Source organism: Lithobates pipiens, unplaced genomic scaffold (genome assembly GCF_037356315.1).
Source record: "Lithobates pipiens isolate NorthernLeopardFrog02 unplaced genomic scaffold, aLitPip1_a1.2 Scaffold_10, whole genome shotgun sequence".
Classification (NCBI taxonomy): domain Eukaryota; kingdom Metazoa; phylum Chordata; class Amphibia; order Anura; family Ranidae; genus Lithobates; species Lithobates pipiens.
This window is the reverse complement of record NW_027507686.1, coordinates 216,492,445-216,515,949: the sequence shown is the minus strand read 5'-3', so window position 1 is coordinate 216,515,949 and position 23,505 is coordinate 216,492,445. Positions and strand designations below refer to the sequence as shown.

Sequence of the window (23,505 nt, the reverse complement as noted above, 5' to 3'; positions counted from 1 at the left end):
TGGCGTAAATTTTTGTGTCTATGTTCAAAAGGGATATTGGTCTGAAGTTTTGTGCTTGGGTTGGTTCCTTGCCTGGCTTCGCTATAGTGACAATTAAGGCTTGTAACATTTATGGTGGGAGGGAGGAGGAAGAGGCAGCGTCATTACATTTAAAAGTTAGGAAGGGAGATAAAGTGGAGCTAAATTGTTTATAATAATTGCTAGTAAGACCATCTGGGCCAGGTGATTTGTTGGACGAGAGAGCTTTGATCACGGATTCGACTTCCAAGGCTGTGAAAGGGGTATTTAAGGAAGCCAGTTGGTCTGGTGATAATTTTGGTAGGTTAATTTCCTGAAGAAAGGATTGGATGTCTGGCAGCGAGTGTTGGACAACAGAGGCGTCGTCTTTTAAGTTATAGAGGGTATTGTAATAGTGACTGAATGCATCTGCAATAGATTGGGGGTCAAGTAGTTTTTGCTTGGAAGTGGGGTGGAATAGATGGGTAATTTTGGATTTAGCATGGTGTCCCTTAATTCTATTTGCCATAAGTTTGCCCGCTTTATTTCCCGTAGAATAGTGGGTTGCTTTAAAATAATTGTGGGCTTTCTCATACGCCTGTAGGAGGTGGGATCTGAGCTCCAATCTCAGGGCATCTAATTTAGCTTTAGTTGTTGGGGAGGGAGCAGATTGGTTTAGGTGTTCAAGCTTGCTAATTTCTGAAGTGAGTAGGCTTAGACGCTGTGATCTCTTCCTCCTCTCTCTAGCACCTATTTGTATGAGTATACCCCGAATGAATGCCTTATGGGCATTCCAAAGGACAGTATTATCAGTAACAGTACCAACATTATTATTGAAGAATTCGACTAGACAGTCTCTGATGTAAGAGGAGTGGGTTGGAGAAGCGATGATCGCCGCGTCAGCTCTCCAAAGTCTGGTTCGAGAGCGTGAAGATGAGTCTTCTAGGGAAATGGTAACTGGTGCGTGATCTGACCACGTAATGGTGTCTATTGTAGATGAGGAAATTTTAGGTAAGGTCCATTTGTCCACTAGGAAATAATCAATCCTGGTGTAGGAGTTGTGACGGGGGGAGAAATAAGAGTAGTCTCTTTCAGTGGAGTGATGGCATCGCCAGACGTCAAAAAGATCATGGGAGCGAATAAATGAACCCATAGGGGAGGTCAACCTGTTGGATTGGGAAGAGGAGTCTATGGAGGAGTCGGGTACCAGATTGAAGTCTCCACAGATTATCAACTGGCCTTGCTTGAATCTGTTGATTTTCTTCATTAATTTAGAGAGGAAGCGGATTTGTCGTTTGTTTGGAGCATACAGAGTAACAATAGTGCATCTGGTGTTGTTTAAGTCACAAGCTATTGCGAGGTATCTGCCGTCTGGATCCTGTATGGTGTCATGAAGGGTAAATGAGCAAGTGTTATTGATGGCAATCAACACCCCTTTTCTTTTTTCAGGACTAGAGGCCTTGAAGATGTGGGGAAATGATCTGTGGGAGCAAGTAGGTTCTGCAGAGTTTTTGAAATGTGTTTCTTGAACACAAAGCACATCACAGTGAGAGTCTCGAGCCGTGCGCCAGAGGGACTTTCTTTTGGCCGGATGGTTGAGGCCTTTAGCATTAAGGGACAAAAATTTGGGCATAGTGTGGAGGGAGAGTGGTGGTATATGCAATTAAAGCAGTACTTACAGTTACTAGTAAGAATGGTCCTGGATCTCACGGATTGCGTAAAGAGGATGAGGACGTAGTCCTTCGTAGAGGTTCAAGGTAGATGGTCTTGCTAATACAACAGAACGGGTAGGAGGGGGTGGAAGACAAAAAGAAAAACAAAAAGGAGATGGTTAAGGGCAAAGAATGAGCTGATGGAGAGATAACCGGTGGTGAAACCTGAGGGGAGGTAGGGAGGGATCAGCAGTGTGACTAGGACTACCGATCAAACCGGGGGAAAAGTCAGTTAACTAAGTGCAACGAGCAGGCACCGAGCGGATTGCAAATAACCAGTAGAGGTGGTGCAGCACCGATCTTGCAGTCATTGGATCATGTTGGATCGTTGATGGTCGTTGTAGTTCTGAGGGAACAGTGCGGATGTCTGTGAGCCAGTAGGTGCGATCTCTGGGAGTATGCCCCAGGTGCGGAGCAGTTTGATGCCCTCTTCCACTGTGTGGATGTTGTGGCGGGTACCATTTTTGGTAACCACCAACTTTGTAGGGAAACCCCACTGATAGGGAATCCTGTGATTGTTGAGTGGTTTGGTTATGGTTTGAAGTTGTCGTCTCTGCTGCCGAGTATATTGGGAGATATCAGCAAAGAGTTGGAGCTTCGCATAGGGGGGTGGGAGTTGACCCATGAGTCTGGATTGAGCAAGTAGCATGTCTTTAGTAGGATAAAAATGGATTCTCATCAAGGTGTCGCGAGGTACCTCAGGCGGTAAGTGTGGCGGTTTTGGTAAGCGGTGGATGCGATCGACTATAGTTTCAATCTGTGGTAGATCAGGCAAAATTGTGGAAATGAGCTGCCGGGCATATGAATTCAGGTCAGTAGGAAGTATGGATTCAGGTATGCCTCTGATTTTTACATTGTTGCGCCTCGAGCGGTCCTCGAGGTCTGCCATTTTGGCCCGCAGCCATTTTTGCTCATCTTTCGTGTGATCGTAGGCATCAACTAGGTCATTCACCGTTTCAGTCATAGCTCCCATTTGGGTTTCAACTCTGTCTAACTTGCGGCCTGTGTGAAGCAGTTCGGTTTGAAAGGCAGTGAACATAGAGGAGATGTCATGATGAAGGGAGCTGTGCAGGGAGATCAGCATCTCTTTCAGCATAGTATCTATGACTGGTTGATTAGAAGTGGGGAAAGAAGCTATGGGGGAAGCAGGGGAGGGTAAAGGCAGTGGTTGGTCCTGGGAAGGCCTTACCTCCAGGTCCGGATCCGAAGGTTCTAAACGGATCCGCGATTTAGCAGGGCTGTTTGAGGTAGAAGATTTCCCCGAAGAAGGCAGGGAACTGGCAGATTCTCGCGGAGGAGCCGTGAGATCGTCCGTTGCGTCCGGGAGGTCTGTGTAAGAAGCCGCCGAACGTTGTGAGCCTGCGTGCTGTGAGGCGCCGCGGGCGCCATCTTGGATCTTTTCTCCATGAGGGAGCGCAAAGAATTCGGTCAGTTTCTTCGGTGGTTTGAGGTCCTTTCGTTTCCGAGAGCCTCCGGTCGGGTTCCCCCGGGTGTGAGGATCTGCTGAGATCATTTCGGTATCTCGATCGGTGCTGTATCAGTCCGTTTATTCCGTTCGGTGCAGGAGCTGAGGAATCAAGCTGCCATACCGCTCGGTGGTTAGCCACGCCCCCTTTTTCAGGATATTTTTGTTCTGTCTCTCTCACTGTTAAAATAAACCTACCAATAAAATTATAGGCTGATCATTTCTTTGTCAGTTGGCAAACGTACAAAATCAGCAGGGGATCAATTACTTTTTTCCCTCATTGTAGTGTATCTGCTAGACTTTATTGTTGAGATCCCTGCTCTGAGTTCCTGCACACCCACACTGCCTGCTGAATCTTTCATTATATGATGAAGCATGAACCAGGAGCAGGAACACATAAAGGTGTTACAGGAACAGTCGGAAATCTTACCACTGAACTGTCAGGGATGCCAAGGGCGCCCGCATCATTGGATTTGATTGATAGCTGCGCAGCCATTGGCGCCCGCTGCTGTCAATCTATCCAATCAAGAGCCCAGACAACAGATAGAGGGGAAGAGCACGTCTCCAGTGGGGGAATACAGGGCTAGGGGGCCGATCAGTGACAGTTTTTTTCACCTTAATGCATAGGAGAAACAGTAAAGTTAGCCCATTTTTTTGCATGATATTAAAGATGTTACACTGAGTAAATAGACACCAAACATGTCACGCTTCAAAATTGCACATGCCCGTGAAATGGAGCCAAACTTGGGTACTTAAAAATTCCTATAGGTAACGCTTTAAATTTTTTTACTGGTTACATGTTTTGAGTTACAGAGGAGGTCTAGGGCTACAGTTATTGCTCTCGCTCTAATGCTCGCGGCAATACCTCACATGTGTGGTTTGGACACTGTTTACATATGTGGGCGTGACTTACATATGTGTTTGCTACTGCGTGCGAGCACAACTGGGACAGAGGCACTGAAAAAAAAACATTTTTTATTAACTTTTATTTATTTTGACGGTTTTTTAATTTTTTATTTTTTTTTGATCACTTTTATTCCTATTACAAGGAATGTAAATATCCCTTGTAATAGGAATAATCATGGCAGGTCCTCTTTACAGTGAGATATGGGGTCAGTAAGACCCCACATCTCATCTCTAGGCTGGGAAGCAATGCAAAATGGGAAGGGAAGTGGGAGACAGTTGCTGAGGCCACAAGGGGACATGGACTATCTCTGTACCAAAAATGGGAATAGACTTATAAAATAATTATTTATTACATATAAAAACATACATAATTTTACAGAAATCAAAAGCATGAAAAAAAAAGGAAAAACAAGGAAGATTGATTCAGTATACAGGTACTTGTAGACTTCCAGGGGGTTTACTGGTTATGGACATGGCTCACAGATTTATTTATTCCTCTACAGGTTTCAAATGACTGCTTCTTCAGGAGGTTTCTCAGCCGAGGCGGCACCATTTTTTCTAATGCAGAGGCCGGGCGTGTTGTCATAACATCGCGCCCGGCCTCTGAACGATCATAGAGACTCCGGGGACAATCTGGTCAACTGGAAATCTCTATCATTAGCATCCGAGGCTACCGGATCCCTTCACCGACTCGCCGATGGCAGGGATGATTTGGTAGAAGCACCGGAGGGTGGCAGGAGGGGGGATGTCCCCTCTCGCCACCCATAATAATGATTAATTGGCTGAACAGCCGCTGTGATTGTTCTTGTGGTGTAGATAATTGCCACCTCTAAAAGACGATATCTGAATGATGTCTGTAGCTACAGGCATTATTCAGATATCACCGCTCAAAGTCCAGGACGTCATATGACAGCGGACGGGAAACGGTTCAAGTGCCTCCGATTAACTCCAAATAAAGTTCAGCTGTTCTAGTAGGCCTTTCCTGACACTTTCTTAGTTGCATCCTACAGCAAAAGCCATGGTCCGCAGAGAGCTTCCAAAGCATCAGAGGGCTCTCATTGTTAAAAGGTATCATTCAGGAGAAGGGTACAAAAGAATTTCCAAGGCATTAGATATACCATGGAACACAGTAAAGATGGTCATCAAGTGGAGAAAGAATGGCAAAACACTGACATTACCAAGAACTGGACGTCCCTCCAAACTTGATGAAAAGACCAGAAGCAAACTGGATAGGGAGGCTGCCAAGAGGCCTACAGCAACGTTAAAGGAGCTGCAGGAATATCTGGCAAGTACTGGCTGTGTGGTACATGTGACAACAATCTCCCGTATTCTTCATATGTCTGGGATATGGGGTAGAGTGGCAAGATGGGAGCCTTTTCTTATGAAGAAAAACATCCAAGCCCGGCTAAATTTTGCAAAAACTCATCTGAAGTCTCCTAAAAGCTTGTGGGACAAGGTGTCATGGTCTGATGAAACAAAGGTTTGAACTTTTCTGGCCATAATTCCAAGAGATGATTGGTAAAAAAACAACACTGCACATCACTAAAAGAACACCATACCCACAGTGAAGCATGGTGGTGGCGGTGTCATGCTTTGGGGCAGTTTTTCTTCAGCTGGAATAGGGGCCTTAGTCAAGGTGGAGGGAATTATGAACAGTTCCAATTTCCGTCGACATTGGCACAAAACCTTCAGGCTTCTGCTAGCAAGCTGAACTTGAAGAGGAACTTCATCTTTTAGCATGACAACGACCCAAAGCATAAATACAAATCATCAAAGAAATGGCTTCACCAGTAGAGGATTAAAGTTTTGGAATGGCCCAACCAGTGCCCAGACCTGAATCTGATTTAAAATCTGTGGGGTGATCTGAAGAGGGCTTTGCACAGGAGATGCCCTCGCAATCTGACCAAGTCAAGATGTACCATGCTGATAGACTCCTACCCAAAAAAGACTGAGTGCTGTAATAAAATCAAAAGGTGCTTCAACAAAGTATTAGTTTAAGGGTGTGCACACTTATGCAACCATGATATTTTAGTTTTTTAGTTTTATTTCCCTCCACCTAAAAGGTTTCAGTTTGTTGTTCAACTAAGTTGTATAGTTTATAGATCACATTGAGGCTGGGTTCACGCTATTGCCAACTGGATGCGGGTTTGTTCGCATAGCAGGAGATTGTGACCAACTCTCTATGGAGCCGGTTCACACATCTCCGCAGCGGCTCAAGTGCAAATTGCCCTCTTTTGGTCCATTGCAGCTCTGAATTTAGCCCAAAATTTGGGCTGAAATCAGACCTGGAACAATGAATGGAGACGCACTGGACTCCTGCTGTGAGCCTCTGCTTTCTCGAGCGTGAACCCAGAATAAAGGTGGAAAAAGTTCTGAAATTATTTTTGTCTACATCACGGAAACCTCACATTCTAACAGGGGTGTGTAGACTTTTTTTATATCCACTGTACATTTGAACATGATCACCTGGATATAAAAATCTGATCAGTGTGTTGATGTTTTTCTAATCAGTATATCTAGTTGTAATTTGCAGCTTGTTCCATATGCAGATTTTGCTTCCTGCTTAGTAGCAAAGCACAGCAATTGTGTTATACTTTTCCTCCTTCTCTGCAAACCTGTCAGTCTGAACAGGGTGATTTAAAATCAGTGTAGTGTCTAATTGCCTATAGATTTTTTTTTTGTTAATTGTTCAGCAACAAGTTAATTGCGTTGTCTTCCACAAAAAAAGCCATTAGAAGGTAGAGGAAAAATTACATATCCATCTGTTCAATAGCCCGGGGGGTGGGCTGGGAACTTTTGGTCCGGGAGGCAAACACAGCCAAGCAATCCTTCTATAGGAGAAGGACACTAAAGAAATTGCACCATACAATGTGTTCCAGGGTACCGCAATGATGGCCATTATATAAGGTGGACGCAGTCTTAAAGAATGTGCTTTATTCTAACAGACCTTTTTACATACAGTGGGGAAAATAATTATTTGATCCCCTGCAGATTTTGGAAGTTTGCCCACTTACAAAGAAATGAAGGGTCTATAATTTTTATCATAGGTGTATTTTAAATGATAGAGACAGAATATTAACTAAAAATCCAGAAAAAAAACACATAATACAAATGCTTTAAATTAGGTTGAGGTTCCGTGAGTAAAATAAGTATTTGATCCCCAAGTAAAACCTGATTTAGTACTTGATGGAGAAACTCTTGTTGGCAAGTACAGAGGTAAGACGTTTCTTGTAGTTAGTGATCAGGTTTGCACACATCTCAGGAGGGATTTTGGTCCACTCTTCTTTATAGATCTTTTCTAAATCTTTAAGGTTTCTTGGCCATCTCTTGGCAACTAGAAGTTTCAGCTACCCCCATAAACTTTAAATAGGATTAAGGTCTGGAGACTGGATAGGCCAATCCCTGTCCTTCTTGAGCCACTCCTTTGTTGCCTTGGCGGTATATTTTGGGTCATTGACATGCTGAAAAACCCATCCATGACCCATCTTCCATGTTCTGGCTGAGGGAAGAAGGTTCTCATCCAAGATCTTACAATACATGACCCCATCTATTGGTCACTCAGTGCGGCAAAGTCGATCTGTACCTTTAACAGAGAAAAGGCATCATGTTTCCACCTCGGTGCTTGACTGTAGTCTGGTGTTTCTAGGGTCAAAGTCAGCATTTTTCTTCCTCCAAACACGGCGAGTCCCACTCCTCAAGAAGGCACATGTACAGTCATGCCAATGAACATCTAAATGATTCAGAGAAGAATTGGGAGAAAGTTCTGTGGTCACATAAGACCAGAATTGAGCTCTGCGGTATTAACTTGACTCGCCGTGTTCGGAGGAAGAAAAATGCTGTCTATGACCCTAAGAACACCATCCTTACAGTCAAGCACGGAGATGGAACATGATGCTTTGGGGCTGTTTCTTTGCTAAAGGTGCAGACCAAGGGGCCAATGGATGGGTCCATGTATTGTAAAATCTTGGATGAGAACCTTTTTCCCCTCAGCCAGAACACTGAAGATGGGTCTTTTGGCGTGACATTGACCCAAAACATTGAGTATAAAGGAAAAAGTACTTTTATGAGCTGAACAAAATGGCTCTCTGTGAAAATATAATAGACTCCCCTATATAAATACTTAAAGAGGAAGTAAACCCTGATGCGTTTACTTCCTCTTTCATTCCCTGCAAAGGTAAAGCATAATGGACTATTATGCATTGCATAGTAGTCCATTATGTGTCACTTACCTGACACAGGAGCCAGCGAAGTCACCGCTGTCCCCTGTAGTCCGACGCATCCATCTTCTCGGTGGGTCTCGCTGCTGTCATTCGGCGAAGCCGCGATGACGTCACTCCCGCGTATGTGCACGGGAGCCGCCACTTTCGGCATATCGCCTTTGACCGCGGCGCGCTCAGTGCGCCCGTGCGCCGCTGTATACGGCACATGCGCCGTAGACAGCGGTGCCTGTCTTTCGGCAAATATCTCCTAAACCGTGTAGGTTTAGGAGATATTTCTTGGACCTACAGGTAAGCCTTAATCTAGGCTTACCTGTAGGTCAAAGTTGGTTGTATGGGTTTACAACCACTTTAAAGCCGGGCAAAAAAAAACTCTTTCCATGCAGTTAGGCTGTGCCCACACTGCACGGGTCAACTGTTCATTTTTGTCTAGGGCAAGGGTCTCAAAACTTTATAAACAAAGGGCTGGTTTACTGTCCTTCATGACTGTGGTCATTGAGAGAACAAATGTCCCCCAGGGGAGGAATTGGTATCATTGGGCCCCATTGTTTGATGTCATTGTGAATTGTGTCCCATCATTGGTGTCACTGGGCCCCAAAGTTGGGGTTAGGAGGAACTGTGCCCCATTGTTGGTGTCATTAGGAAGAATTGTGCCCTTCGGGTGTCAGTGAATATAACAGAACCCCAAGGGCCAGATAAAAGCAAGTTAAGAGCTGCATCTGGCCCCTGGGCCGCAGTTCGGAGACCACTGGTTTGGGGGATTGGAGAAAGCTTATACTCGCCTGATCCTCCGCTCTACCTGCAAACTGCACTCCCCTACGCTCCAGCAGTGGACTGTTCTTGACGTCCTTACATACAGAGTGGGGTCTATGGGCTTGATGATGTTAGGATCAGTCCACTAAACAAGACCGCTAGACTGTGTGAGGGGGAGGGGGCAGGAGCCACGGGGACTGCTCTTGTGCACGGCGGATCAGAGGATTAGCTAAGTATATCTCTGTTCTCCAATCTCCTAGACCAGTGGTTCTCAACCTCAGTTCTCAAGTACCCCCACCGGTCCACGTTTTCAGGTTTTGCTTTACTTTGCACAGCTGCTTTAAATCGATACCAATGACATGATATTGATAAAAGCTATTTTGTCTAAGGGAAGTTCCCAAAACATGGCTTGTTGGGGATACTTGAGGACTGAGGTTGAGAACCACTGCCCTAGACCAAAATGAGCAGTTGACTCGCAACCCCACTGCATGGGACAACTTTTTTGTTTTTTTGCCCTGCATTGTGCTTGAATTTAACACCATGCCACCAGTACAAACTATCCTTATCCTTAAGCTTTGTTTAATAAATGAGAACATCTTCCAGCATTGATTTCCTTTGCAGCTGTCTGCATCTCAGAGCTCATAAAGGAAGTCGGTGTTGGAGGATCATTCACAGGTCTGAACAGGGAGCAGATGGATCCATGGCCAGGAAGAGGCAGAATAGACATCTGCCTTTGATGCTGTCCTTGAAGGAACCTCTTTTCCTCCATGTCGCTCTAGGTATCTCCAGCACTATGCAGGGCCGAGGTGTCAGCCTACACTGGAAGAGCGTGGCTCTACCGATGTAATCAGAGGAGCTCTGCATCTTGAGCACTATGAACTCCTGGTAAACAGCACAGTGAACAGCTGTCAGTGGCAGCAGAGCTCAATTAATTAGAGAAGGAGAGCCATCTTCTCCCAGTGTTATCTGTAGGACTGAGCTGTCAGTTTGATGGGTGGACAGTCACTGTCACTGCTGCACCGTCTTGGCCACGGTTTGTGTGGCGGAACAATCTCCATCCATCTTAGGTGGGAGGGTCGTACTTTCATATCCATGATTTGGTTAACAGAAGATCTTCTTCCCACCACTGGATAGCTATATAACACCCTGCATGTGACTTTGCCTGGGATTGGGGTCTAAATGGGGTAGGGCTGCAACTAACGATTATTTTCATAATTGATTAGTTGGCCGATTATTGTTTTGATTAATCGGTTAATAACCTTAAAAAAGAAAAGAATAGAAAAGTGCTTGGTCAAAGGAATTTTCAGATAGTGTATGTGGTTTTCATTCAGAAATTACATTAAATTTTAAAAACAGAATGTTAAAAACAAGTGAAAATTTCAAACAAAATTCTTTCATTCTCATCTGAAAATTGATCCGTGTGGCCAGCATAAGGCTCGGTACACACCAATGCAGTTTTCGTTTGATCTGTTTCTGCAGTGCTTTTTGCTGTGCGTTTTTTTTATTTCTGCGCACGTGATTTTACTGCAATTTCCATTTTTGCATTTTTTTTTTGGGCAGATTAAAAAACACAAATTGCTTCAAAAATGCATTACATGCATTTCTACAGCTTCTCCATTGAAGTATATTGAACCAAAGAAGCACCGTTTTGCGTTTAAAAGTCCCTGAGCCTTTCCAAATACGCAGCGGCTGAAAAAAAGCACAGATATGAACGTGTCCCATAGGAAACCATGTAAATACATATAATGGGGTTAAAAAGACAAAAATTAGCCCTTTCTTTATAGTAAAAAAAAAAGCAGATAATCACTACTTTTAGCCCTTGTACACACGGTCGGACATTCTGACAACCAAATGCGTTGGATTTTGTCCGACGGATTTTGTCCGAAACTGTTGCATACACACGGTTGGACAAAGTTGTCGGAAAATCCGATTGTACATAACGTGATGACGTTATTTTGTTACGACGGGACTACGTTCAGGCTAGTGGCCAATAGCTTTGGTCTAGGAATTTGATCTGAGCATGCGTGGCACTTTGTCCGTCGGAGTAGGCTACACATGTTCGGAGTATGTCCGATCGGAGCATTTTGTTGGAACATTTTACGGACAAGTTGGAAAACTTGGTCCGTCGGATACTCCGACGGAAACAGTCCGATGCAGACCACACACAGTCGGATTATCCAACAAAACGGTCCGATAGGACACATTCCGTCGGAATCTCCGACCGTGTGTACAAGGACGAAGGGGTTAATTTTTTTACTGTAGACTGTAGAAGTAATATTTACAGTAGCGATTATTTGCTCTTTTTGTACTATAAAGGGCTCATTTTAGTTTTTATTTAACCCCATTATGTTACTGGCCGATTAATCAATTATGAAAATAGTAATCGATTAATTTCATAATCGATTAGTTGTCGATTAATCGATTAGTTGTTTCAGCCCTAAAACGGGGTAGTGTCTCCATTCACAGACACCAACTCAACATACTGTAAAATAATTGTAGTTGCCTGGGAGGGAAAAAAAAAAATTTCTCACTCAGTCCTACAAAATAAGGAACAGCAAAATGTAAAGGTTGCATCTATTAAACTCCACAGTAATAACTCAAAGTCTTCTAGCTGAAAATACACATTTTTCTTTTAATGAAGAACAGCTGACTCTGCAGATGCCCCCTGATTGATAATGCGGTGACAATGTACATGCCATTAACTGTCCTTTCTCTCTTCTTTCCCTCCCCCCCCAGACCTGCGGCGGATGACAGCTGGCTTCATCGGAATGGCGGTGTCTATCATCCTGTTTGGGTGGCTGATAGGGGTGCTGGGCTGTTGTAAGCAGCATGACCTAATGCAATATGTGGCCGGGCTGCTATTTCTCATGGGAGGTAAGAGTTTTCACTGCTCTCTGGGTCAGCCAGAAGAAGCTAATTATCAGCTATTGACTTGTCTTTTAACAAAGAGATCATAGATGGATGGCGGCTCCTCCAGATGAGCGCAGGGGAGGGGGCGCACCACAGTCAATTATTAAACCCCTCGGGAGACCATCTTCACAGTTTTACTTGTTACACTGGCTTTTATCTCATTGGCCATTTGTATATAGAGAAAATCTTGCCCCCCTTAAAAAGAAAATACAAGGTACACTTTTTTTTGTTTAGGGCCCTGCATACACCTTGTGCAGGGGTTACATAAACAGAATTGCAAATCATATCTCTCAACTTTATAAAGTATTATTTATTATAATAAAAAAAAATTCCCCTCTGCAGTATTCGAGAAATTTCAAATAACAAAAAGCACTATACACTATACAAAAAAAGCAGCTAACACACAAAAAATTGATATTTTAGTTCAGATAACATATATCATAAAGAGTGAAAATGTTGAATTATTAACGGGTTAATTGGCGCTACCTAAAAAACAGGTCTCCATTACAAAAGGGTCTTATGGAGAATAAATGAATGGAGAGGCAGGACACGGTCTTACAAAAAGCCCAGTATTCCCTCTCAACCTGCTTCTAATGACACTGTATATTAGCAAACCCAGAATCACGTAAAAAGCCAGGACACCATAAAAAGCCCCAGCACCGCCCAAAGAAAGGTTTAAATCAAACAATAATAAATCTGTGGGCCACCATAGAAAAAAGGTCCCAAAACATAAATTGCTAATGACGGGGATTAATGATCAAACCCTTTATAAGTTAATACTACACAACAGCAGGAATATCGGGAACTAATGGTGTTAGAACAGGCCAGGATACTTCCTTAAAGAATATATATTCAAACACACATTCTCAGGTATGTTAATAATACAGGCCAAAAAACCACATGTACCAGACTACATGTACAACCTGATGTGATTAAAAATCAAGTCGCCTGAGATGCGACAAAATACATTCAGTGATAGGCCTATTAGCAACAGTAATGAAGAACCCTTTATCAGTGTAAAGTGATAAAGATATATATATATATTTAAAGTCCCATACACTAGTAAACAGCCTGGGGTCACATAAGTGTACCCCCCAGTGTGTAATGCCAAAAAATATATATATATATATATATATACCCCTCAAACAATGTTGATATTAGATCAGTGTATAGTGGAAACCAAAAGGAAAAGAAAATTAATGTGTAGGTCAAATAGCTGAAAGTGTGAACGTTTCACACCCCAGAACCCAAACGGTTAAAAATAAGATAGTGGGTGTATTAGTGCATACAAAAAATGAAAATACAATAATACAAAACCTTTTTGCGATAAAAGCTAAAAAACATCTGCGAAGTGCAATAACACCTAAAGTGAAAATGGTGAAGTAAAAATGAAAATGAAAAATTAAAAATAAAAATAAATTACAAAAATATATATATAAAAAATATACAAATTGAAAAATATATATATAGTCCCAAAAAAAGGTTCAATGGTATTAGTCCAAGGGATCCTAAAAAATCCTTAACGTGACTTTTGTGCTTCCTATTCAGTCTTCACTGTGACTTCTGTGCTCCCCCACCAGGAATCCTACTCACCAGAAGTAGATACCCCTACAGGGGTTATGCGCCTTAAGAATCAATCTCCAGATAACCGGATATCTGGAGATTGATTCTTAAGGCGCATAACCCCTGTAGGGGTATCTACTTCTGGTGAGTAGGATTCCTGGTGGGGGAGCACAGAAGTCACAGTGAAGACTGAATAGGAAGCACAAAAGTCACGTTAAGGATTTTTTAGGATCCCTTGGACTAATACCATTGAACCTTTTTTTGGGACTATATATATATTTTTCAATTTGTATATTTTTTATATATATATTTTTGTAATTTATTTTTATTTTTAATTTTTCATTTTCATTTTTACTTCACCATTTTCACTTTAGGTGTTATTGCACTTCGCAGATGTTTTTTAGCTTTTATCGCAAAAAGGTTTTGTATTATTGTATTTTCATTTTTTGTATGCACTAATACACACACTATCTTATTTTTAACCGTTTGGGTTCTGGGGTGTGAAACGTTCACACTTTCAGCTATTTGACCTACACATTAATTTTCTTTTCCTTTTGGTTTCCACTATACACTGATCTAATATCAACATTGTTTGAGGGGTATATATATATATATATATATTTTTTTTGGCATTACACACTGGGGGGTACACTTATGTGACCCCAGGCTGTTTACTAGTGTATGGGACTTTAAATATATATATATATCTTTATCACTTTACACTGATAAAGGGTTCTTCATTACTGTTGCTAATAGGCCTATCACTGAATGTATTTTGTCGCATCTCAGGCGACTTGATTTTTAATCACATCAGGTTGTACATGTAGTCTGGTACATGTGGTTTTTTGGCCTGTATTATTAACATACCTGAGAATGTGTGTTTGAATATATATTCTTTAAGGAAGTATCCTGGCCTGTTCTAACACCATTAGTTCCCGATATTCCTGCTGTTGTGTAGTATTAACTTATAAAGAGTTTGATCCCGGAACCCCGGGAGGACAATAGAAACAATCAATCAGAAAACCCAAAATCTAATTAGGCAGAGTAAAACAGCTGGCAAATTCAAGTGTTATTTGAGTAATAGCTATTTAATCTAACAATGAATTGAGAATTGTCTTTTCTTGGATTATTATTATATTTGTTTATGGATGCCCATTGTTACTGTACAGAGCCTCCCTAAGTGCTCTATAGCTCTTTCCCCTTATAGGAATCACCGTCCCTCAGGTAGGGTTTGGTGTTTTTTTTGGGATAGATCCCATATTGGGTGGGGTTTTTTTTTTTTTTTTTTTTGGTAATTTAGTTAACGTTCCCCTGGGTAACTTAGGGATCGGGGAGAAGGAGCTTCTCCAATTTTAGAGAGCACAACTCTGTAACTCTTGCGCCGGGGGTGTGGGGGTCTTTTTCTCTTTTTTTTATCTCTCTCTCTTCCCTCCTGTTTCTTTTTCCATCCTTCTTCCTTCTTTCTTTAGTCCACTCAGAATTTGATATGGCAGCGATTTTTTCCTCGCCAGTATCACTAAAATTATGTACCTACAATATTAAAGGTCTTAATAATAAATCAAAAAGAGGTCAGATTTTATATAGTTTGCATAAAGCTAAGGTAGATATTATACTCTTTCAAGAGACCCACTTTCGAAGTGACAATATTCCTGTGTGTTCTCGTAAACACTACTCGCAATGGTTCCATAGCACTATGTCGAGTTCAAAATCAAGAGGGGTCTCTATTGCTTTTCACAAGCGCTTACCAGTTCAGAATTTGGAATATAGAGCTGATTTAAATGGAAGATATCTGTTTCTTAAAATCCGACTGTGGGATAAAATTTTCACGATTGCAAATTTTTATATTCCAAATTGTGATCAAACTAAGGCAATTGTGAGTTATCTAGGCCTTCTAGCAGATTTTGCAGAAGGTACGGTTATCGTGGGAGGAGATTTTAACTTAGTACTGGACCCTTCACTAGATACGTCAGCTCAACGATCAAATATTTCATATTCTCGTTTGCGGGCACTTAAAAACAAACTTTTTGAACATAGGTTGATGGATCTCTGGCGAACCTTAAATCCTAAAGATCGTAACTATACATATTTTTCTTCAGCGCATAAAACATATAGTAGAATAGACTTTTTTTTAACTGGTCCTAAGTTATTGGAATGGAACCCCTCTGTAGAAATCGGGTCATTTATTTGGTCCGACCATTCACCAGTATTCTTAACAATAGTACCCCCTCAGACTCAGGGTACTAATTGGTCGTGGCGTTTGAATGATACAATTATGCAAGATCAAATCTGTCATAAAGCAATTACAGAGGCGATTGATAATTTTATCTCCGACCATGAACAGGATGAAACTGCCTTACCCTTGAAATGGGAGGCTTTAAAGGCAGTAATACGAGGGGTGTTTATTCAACATGGTTCTCGTCTTAAAAAAGAAAAATCAAAAATTATTGAAAATACGTTATTGAAGCTCCATTCTTTGGAAACTCGACATAAAACCCACTGTTCTCCAGATATATCAGCCAATATTTTCTCTACGAGGATATCTTTACTACAGTTATTCAAATCATCTCAGAGCTCATACCAACAAAGACGTGCAGTGGGAAGATATAGATCTGAGAATAAGTGTGGGAAAATGTTGGCTGATATGTTACACCCACGTCAACCACAGACCTTTATACCAAGTATAAAAAAATCATCAGGGGAATTGACATCTGACCCATGTGAGCTTCAACAAACTTTTAGGGAATACTTCTCAGCCCTCTATAATTTGACCCCATCATCACTAGGGGAGGATGAGGGAGTTGGAGACAATATTATGGGGGAATATGTAAGGGAGAATGCTATTCCGACAATAGATAGTGCTACTGGGGAATCTTTGGATTCTCCATTTACACTTGAAGAGCTACTAGAAGTAATTGCCAATACTCCAACAAATAAGAGTCCAGGCCCTGACGGGTTTACATCAAAATTCTATAAGACGTTTAAAGAACATATAGCTCCGTTTATGCTTCAAGTGTTTAACTCTATTTCCTCTACGAACCAATTTTCAACACAGACTCTGGAATCTCATATAACTCTGATTCCCAAACCAGAAAAGGATTTGACACTTTGTTCTAGTTTCCGACCCATATCATTGATTGGGATAGATTTAAAGATATATGCTAAACTGATTGCACTCCGTCTTCAACCATTGCTTCCAAGCTTAATACATACAGATCAGGTAGGATTTATTCAAAGTAGAGAAGCACGTGATAACACGATTAAAACTTTTTTGTTGATGAACTATGCACAAAGGGCTAAAATTCCAGTATGCCTTCTCTCAGTTGATGCAGAAAAGGCATTTGATCGGGTGGGATGGCCCTTCCTAAAACATTCTTTAATGCAAATAGGACTGGGGTCAAATATATTCCATAAGATCATGGCATTATATACTAAACCGGTAGCTAGAATAAAAATTAATGGTTCATTAACAACAAGTTTTAATATACAAAATGGTACTCGTCAGGGATGCCCGTTATTCCCTTTACTCTATGTTATAGTAATGGAATATTTAGCGACGGCTATTAGACAGAACTCTTCCATTTCTGGAGTTCAGATAGAACAGAGGGAAATAAAAATGGCTTTGTTTGCTGATGATTTATTACTTTATATCACTAATCCACACATTGCAATTCCTTCTGTTTTGTCTGAATTCCAGCGGTTTGGGAAACTGAGTAATTTCAAAGTAAATATATCAAAATCAGAAATCCTTAATGTGTCGCTCGTACCCGAACAGGTTAAAATGTTGAGAGCTAATTTTAAGTTTAGGATTTGCTCTACAGCTGTAAAATATTTAGGTGTTAAAATCACCCCAGACTCAAACCATTTATACTCAATGAACTATGTTCCTCTCCTGCAACGTACCCTACAAGATCTAAAAAAATATGATGTTAAGCAATATTCATGGTTTGGGAGAATTAATATATTAAAAATGGATATAATACCGCGGTTTTTGTATTTTTTTCAAACTATCCCAATTGGTGTCCCCAGATCTTTTTTTTCCACTTTACAATCGGCTTTTACAAAATTTATTTGGGGACATAAAAAACCAAGATTACAAAAGAAATTATTATCATTACCAAAAACGAAAGGAGGTGCGGGTGCACCTGATCTATACTACTACTATGCTTCGGCTGTTCTGACTAGACTGGTGGACTGGTTTTATTGTTTGGAAACCAAACAATGGGTAAAAATAGAACAAGGGTTGAATCAATTGGATCTAAAGGCATTGCCATGGTTAGACTTGTCTGATAGCAATTTAAATCGTGAGCTGTTAGAATCTATGCCTTCTCTCACATCTCATGTGTTGAATGTATGGGGCAAAACAGCTATAAAATTGGAACTTTCTTCTTATGTAGGACCTATGACATCTCTATTTGGCAACCCTTTATTCCCACCGGCATTAAATAGGACAAGTTTTCTTATATGGAATAGGGAATCCCATTATAGACTGAGTAATATTTTATGTCAGGGGACTATTCCGTCTTTATTAAATTTATTCCCTACTCAGCGACCAACACCTATGCAAATGTTGGAGTTTTGGCAGTTGCGGTCATTTTGGTGTACAATACGATCAAGTAAATCTCTGGGTAGAGATTTAACACAACTTGAAACTATCCTGACACAAGATCAAAAACCAAATCATGTTATATCAGTACTGTATAAGATGTTTATTATTAAAAATCACCCGGAGCCCCCAGAATACATAAGTAAATGGGTTAATGAGATCAACGCTCAAATTGAGGTTGGGGAATGGGAGAAGGCATTTAATTTTTCTCACTGTCTATCACCGTCGATTAAAGCACAAGAGACGAATTACAAACTGCTCTCAAGATGGTACTGGAGCCCAGTGACACTTCACCGTATATACCGAGAAAAATCGGATATATGTTGGCGGTGCCATAGAGAAAAGGGCACATTGCTCCACATATGGTGGGAATGCCCCCTAATTTTTAGATTTTGGGAAAAGCTTATGCAATTATTTACAACAGTCACTGGGGAGGCAATCCCGAATACACCACAAATCACCCTCCTCTCTATGTTACCAAGAACATATAAAAATGTTAAAAAGAATCTACTAGGATACTGGTTGACGGCGGCAAGAACTGTGATACCGCGGCACTGGCGATCAATCCAGTCGCCTACGATAAATGAATGGGCTCTAGAAATGGATAATATAGAGAGAATGGAGATACTCTTAGCACAAGAATTAGATACATATGAAAGGTGCCTCTTGATTTGGACTCCATGGAGACAACATAGGAAATTGGTAAAAGATTAAGGAACTGGGAGGGGGGAAGGAGGGGTCCGTGGAGGAGAGAGAAGTGGGGGAGGGGGAGAGGTTAGATATACAATATCCCCCTTTCCTCATCTTTGTTGGTGTTCTTTTTTTTTTTTTTTTTTTTTTCTCCTGGGGAGGGAGGGGGAGGGAGGGTAGAGGAAATAAAATAATAAATGTGATTATTATGCATGTAATTAATACATATGTTTGAATATTGTTTAATTGTATGTAATGCTTTATAATAATTGAAAATAAAAATAGAATTGGAAAAAAAATAAAGGGTTTGATCATTAATCCCCGTCATTAGCAATTTATGTTTTGGGACCTTTTTTCTATGGTGGCCCACAGATTTATTATTGTTTGATTTAAACCTTTCTTTGGGCGGTGCTGGGGCTTTTTATGGTGTCCTGGCTTTTTACGTGATTCTGGGTTTGCTAATATACAGTGTCATTAGAAGCAGGTTGAGAGGGAATACTGGGCTTTTTGTAAGACCGTGTCCTGCCTCTCCATTCATTTATTCTCCATAAGACCCTTTTGTAATGGAGACCTGTTTTTTAGGTAGCGCCAATTAACCCGTTAATAATTCAACATTTTCACTCCTTAAAAAGGAACCCTACTAAGGGGTTTCCTTCTGTCCGGGGGGCAGCAGCCTATGTAGTGTTTTTACATGCAGGTACGTCATATTCATATAGAGCTTTTTATTTGATTTGGTTTAAACCTCTCCTGGTGCTGAATAGCGCGGTTTTTATATAGATCTTTATTTTCCTTATATATCATAAAGAAGTGTCACGCCAAAATTCATTTGTGCACATATGTTTTTGTAAATTTTAGCGCGACACTTCTTTATTATATATGCCCTCTGCAGTATTCACCTTCTCACTAATGCCCTCCCACTTGGGCGCCTTTTCACACTTGTGCAACTACAAAGTCACATGACGAGTCGTACCCCATGATTTCCAACAAGTACCATTCATATCTGTGCTACTTCAAGTCGCAGCGACTTCAAAGTAGTCCCTGCAGTACTTTGGTCCGACTGATGCGACAGACATTGCTTGAAGTTGCGGCAAAAATCGCAGCAAAATTGCACGACTTTCAGGTCGCACAAGTGTGAAAGGACCCTAAGAAGATCAGCTTGCTCACTAGATGGCTCTCATCTTCGGGGTCTGGTTGTCATTTAGCCCCCTTCCTGTAAGCTCATGCCACCAAGAGCACACCTCCTGGGCATTTGTTGGGCTTCAAAAGAGAGAGAAACCTAATCTTGTTTCTATAGAAAGCATTAGAAAAACCTCATCTTAAAGAGGAAGTAAACCCTGGTGGGTTTTACATTCTCTTTATTTCCCTGCAAAGGTAAAGCATAATGGACTACTATGCTTCACATAGTAGCCCATTATGTGTCACTTACCTGAAACCGAAGCCTGCCATGTCACCGTTGTCCCCACTAGAGGCGAGTGTCCATTTTCACCCCTCTTCCTTCCAGGGCTGAGCACTCCGACTCTCTGACTGGCTGGAGTCGTGTGACATCACTCCCGCACATGCGCACGGGAGCCGCCAATCATTGCATGACCCCTATTAGAAAGTGCGCATGTCATTGGCGCTCGGCCTTTTTGTAAATATATATTTCAAGCATCTACAGGTAAGCCTTAAAGCGGAGGTTCGCCAACATATATATATTTTTTTTTTCTTAAAGTCAGCAGCTACAAATACTGCAGCTGCTGACTTTTTAAATATGGACACATACCTGTCCAGGGCGCCCGCGATATCGGCACCCGAAGCCGATGTGTCACTCGGCTCTCGGGTGCTGCCGCCGCCATCTTTGGTAAAGGAATCAGAAACTGAAGCCTTGCGGCTTCACTTCCAGGTTCCCTACTGCACAGGTGCGAGTCGCGCTGCTCAATCCGGATGGTCCCTGCTGTCTCTGGGACCCGTGTGTCATGTGTTTCCCAGCAGACAGCGGGGGGAGGGGAAGGAAGAGGCAGGAGTCTATGCCCAGAAGTGGGTGCAAATATCTGTATTATACAGGTAACTGCACCCCCCGAAAGGTGCCAAATGTGACACTGGGGGGGGGGGGGGGAGGGAGGGTTCCGAAAAGGGGAGGTTCCATTTTTGTGTGAACCTCCACTTTAATATAGGCTTACCTGTAGGTAAAGTGATTGTACAGGGTGTACAACCACTTTAAAAGAGAAGTATGTGGTTCTTTAACCGCTTCATTACTAAGCACTTGTACCCCCTTCCTGCCCAGGCCAATTTTCATCTTTCAGCGATGTCACTCTTTGAATGACAATTGCACGGTCATGCAACACTGTACGCATATTAAATTGTTGTCCTTTTTTCAGACAAATAGAGCTTTCATATGGTTTTATTTGATCACCACTGTTTTTTTTGTTTTTTTTCGCTATAAATGAAAAAAGACCGAAATTTTGTAAAAAAAAAATGAATTTTTCTTTGTTTTGGTTATAAAACTTTGCAAATTAGTAATTCTTCTTAATTTTGGCCAAAATTCATACTACTACATATCTTTGGTAAAAATAACCCAAATAAGTGTATATTATTTGGTCTTTGTGAAAGTTATAGTCTACAACTATGGTGCCAATCACTGAAAATTGATCACATCTGATGAACTGATGGCCTATCTCATTTCTTGAGGCCCTGAAATGTCAGGACAGTACAAATATCCCCCCCATGACCCCTGTTTGGAAAGTAGACAGTCCAAGATATTTAGTAAGAGGCATGGTGAGTTTTTTAAAGTTGTAATTTTTTCCTCACAATTCTTTGCAAAATTAAGATTTTTTTTTCTTTCTTTTTTTTTCTTCACTAAATTATCATAATAAGTTATTTCTCACACATAGCATATGCATGCCACAAATTACACCATAAATACATTCTACTACTCCTGAGTACCGTGATACAACATGTGTGAGTCTTTTTCACAGCCTGGCCTTATACAGGGGCCTAACATGCGTCAGGCGTTCTAAGGACATAAATTACACATCTAATTTCTTGACTACCTCTTACACTTTTGAAGGCCCTGGAGCACCAGGACAATGGAAACTTCCCAAAAAAAATTACCCAATTTTGTAAAGCAAACAACCCAACGTATATTCTCTGAAGCATAATGAGTCTTTCGAACATGTTATTTTTTTCCACAAGTTTTTGGAAAATGTGGAAAGAAAATGAAAACTAATTTTTGTTTTTACACAAAGTTGTCAATTTCTACGTTTTTTCTAACACATACCAAAGATTACACCCCAAAATACATTCTGCTTCTTCTATTGAGTATGGCGATACCACATGTATGAGACTTTTATTCAGCCAGGCCACATACAGAGGCCCAACATGCAGGGAGTACCATCAGGTGTTCTAGGAGCATAAATTACACATCTAATTTGACTACCTATTACACTTTTGTGAGACACTGATGGGCACTGTAGTGGCATGGATCTGGCACGGATGAGCACTGATGTGACACGGATGAACATGAATGGGCATGGATGGGCAGAGTTCAGCACTGTGGGCACTTCAGATCTCGCCCACAGCACTGCTGCATCTGACTCCTTGCTCTCCTTGCACACTGTACTGGTTGGTGTGAGGAGAGGGGAGGAGCTGAACCAAACATGCTCCGGTCTGTTAACAAATGATCGCTCCGTCATTGGAGCTTTGGTCCTACTTCTCCTTTTAATTATACAGTTCAGTTTATGGTGACGGTTTACATAAAAAGGATTTTGCAGAGCTGGAACGTGTGCAGAGATGGGCAATTAAAATAATGATTACGGAGAACCTTGGGTATAACATACAGAAAGGCTGCTTCACAGTAAAAGCTGTAAAAATTTGGAATGTCAGATTGTGGGTACAGTGAGTGTTTTTTTTTCACTTAGTTTTGTTGGCACCTTAGCTATAAAAGCATAAAAATAAATAACTGTAGACTAATGATCTGTTAAATATTAAGCACATTTCAAAAGATTAAAATAAGAATAATCTCCCATTTCTGTCTGCAGCCTGTATGCGTACTTCCCAACGCTATGGTCCCAAGTCTCTGTCCATAGTCCGCATTTCATCAGCCCACTTTCTCCATGGGGAAGCCCAAATCATGCCTACTATGGTTGATATCACCCTGACCTCTTTCAAATTTGTGGGAACTGCCCATCTCACCCACTTTATGGGTTTTTCTCACCAAGACCCTGCCTCCTAAATATGCAAGGACCATCCACTCAGAGTGCATGTCTTTTTGAGTTACTGCTCAAATAGTAACTCAAATAGGGTTGATGCTGTGATCCCAGGACATGGCCCAGTTGGCATCTATGGTCATATCATGTATACCTCCTGGCCACACAAGTAACGGATGACCAGCACATCCAAATGTAAATCAATATATAAGGACAGATTTGCATGGAAAGGTTTAAATTGGTGCATGGCCCGCGTCCCAGAATCTGTCAAGGTTCACTTAACAAGGTATCAGAAATGTATGTTCATTCCAGCAGCATGTTATGTAATTCCGGGTATGTCAGTCATTAGAACACTTCTGTACTGATAAGTGACACTTAAAGTGAAACCTGTGTTTTTCCAATGCAAAATGACAGCTTTACCCAAAGTAGAACAAAAAAGTAGAAAAATGGCAAGAGTAGAAGCAAACGCAAAAACGACATTCAGCATAATGATGCAGTCATTTAG

The 23,505-nt window shown here is 41.4% G+C and overlaps 1 protein-coding gene across 1 annotated transcript in view; it reads left to right on the top strand.

Moving 5' to 3' along the window:
• The window catches only part of LOC143939616 (transmembrane protein 178B), a 118,890-nt gene that overhangs the window by 80,056 nt on the left and 15,329 nt on the right, over positions 1–23,505 (top strand). The window contains exon 3 of the mRNA XM_077460981.1: positions 11,787–11,924. Within this exon, the coding sequence (XP_077317107.1) occupies positions 11,787–11,924 (138 nt within the window). The remainder of the gene's footprint in view (positions 1–11,786; positions 11,925–23,505) is intronic.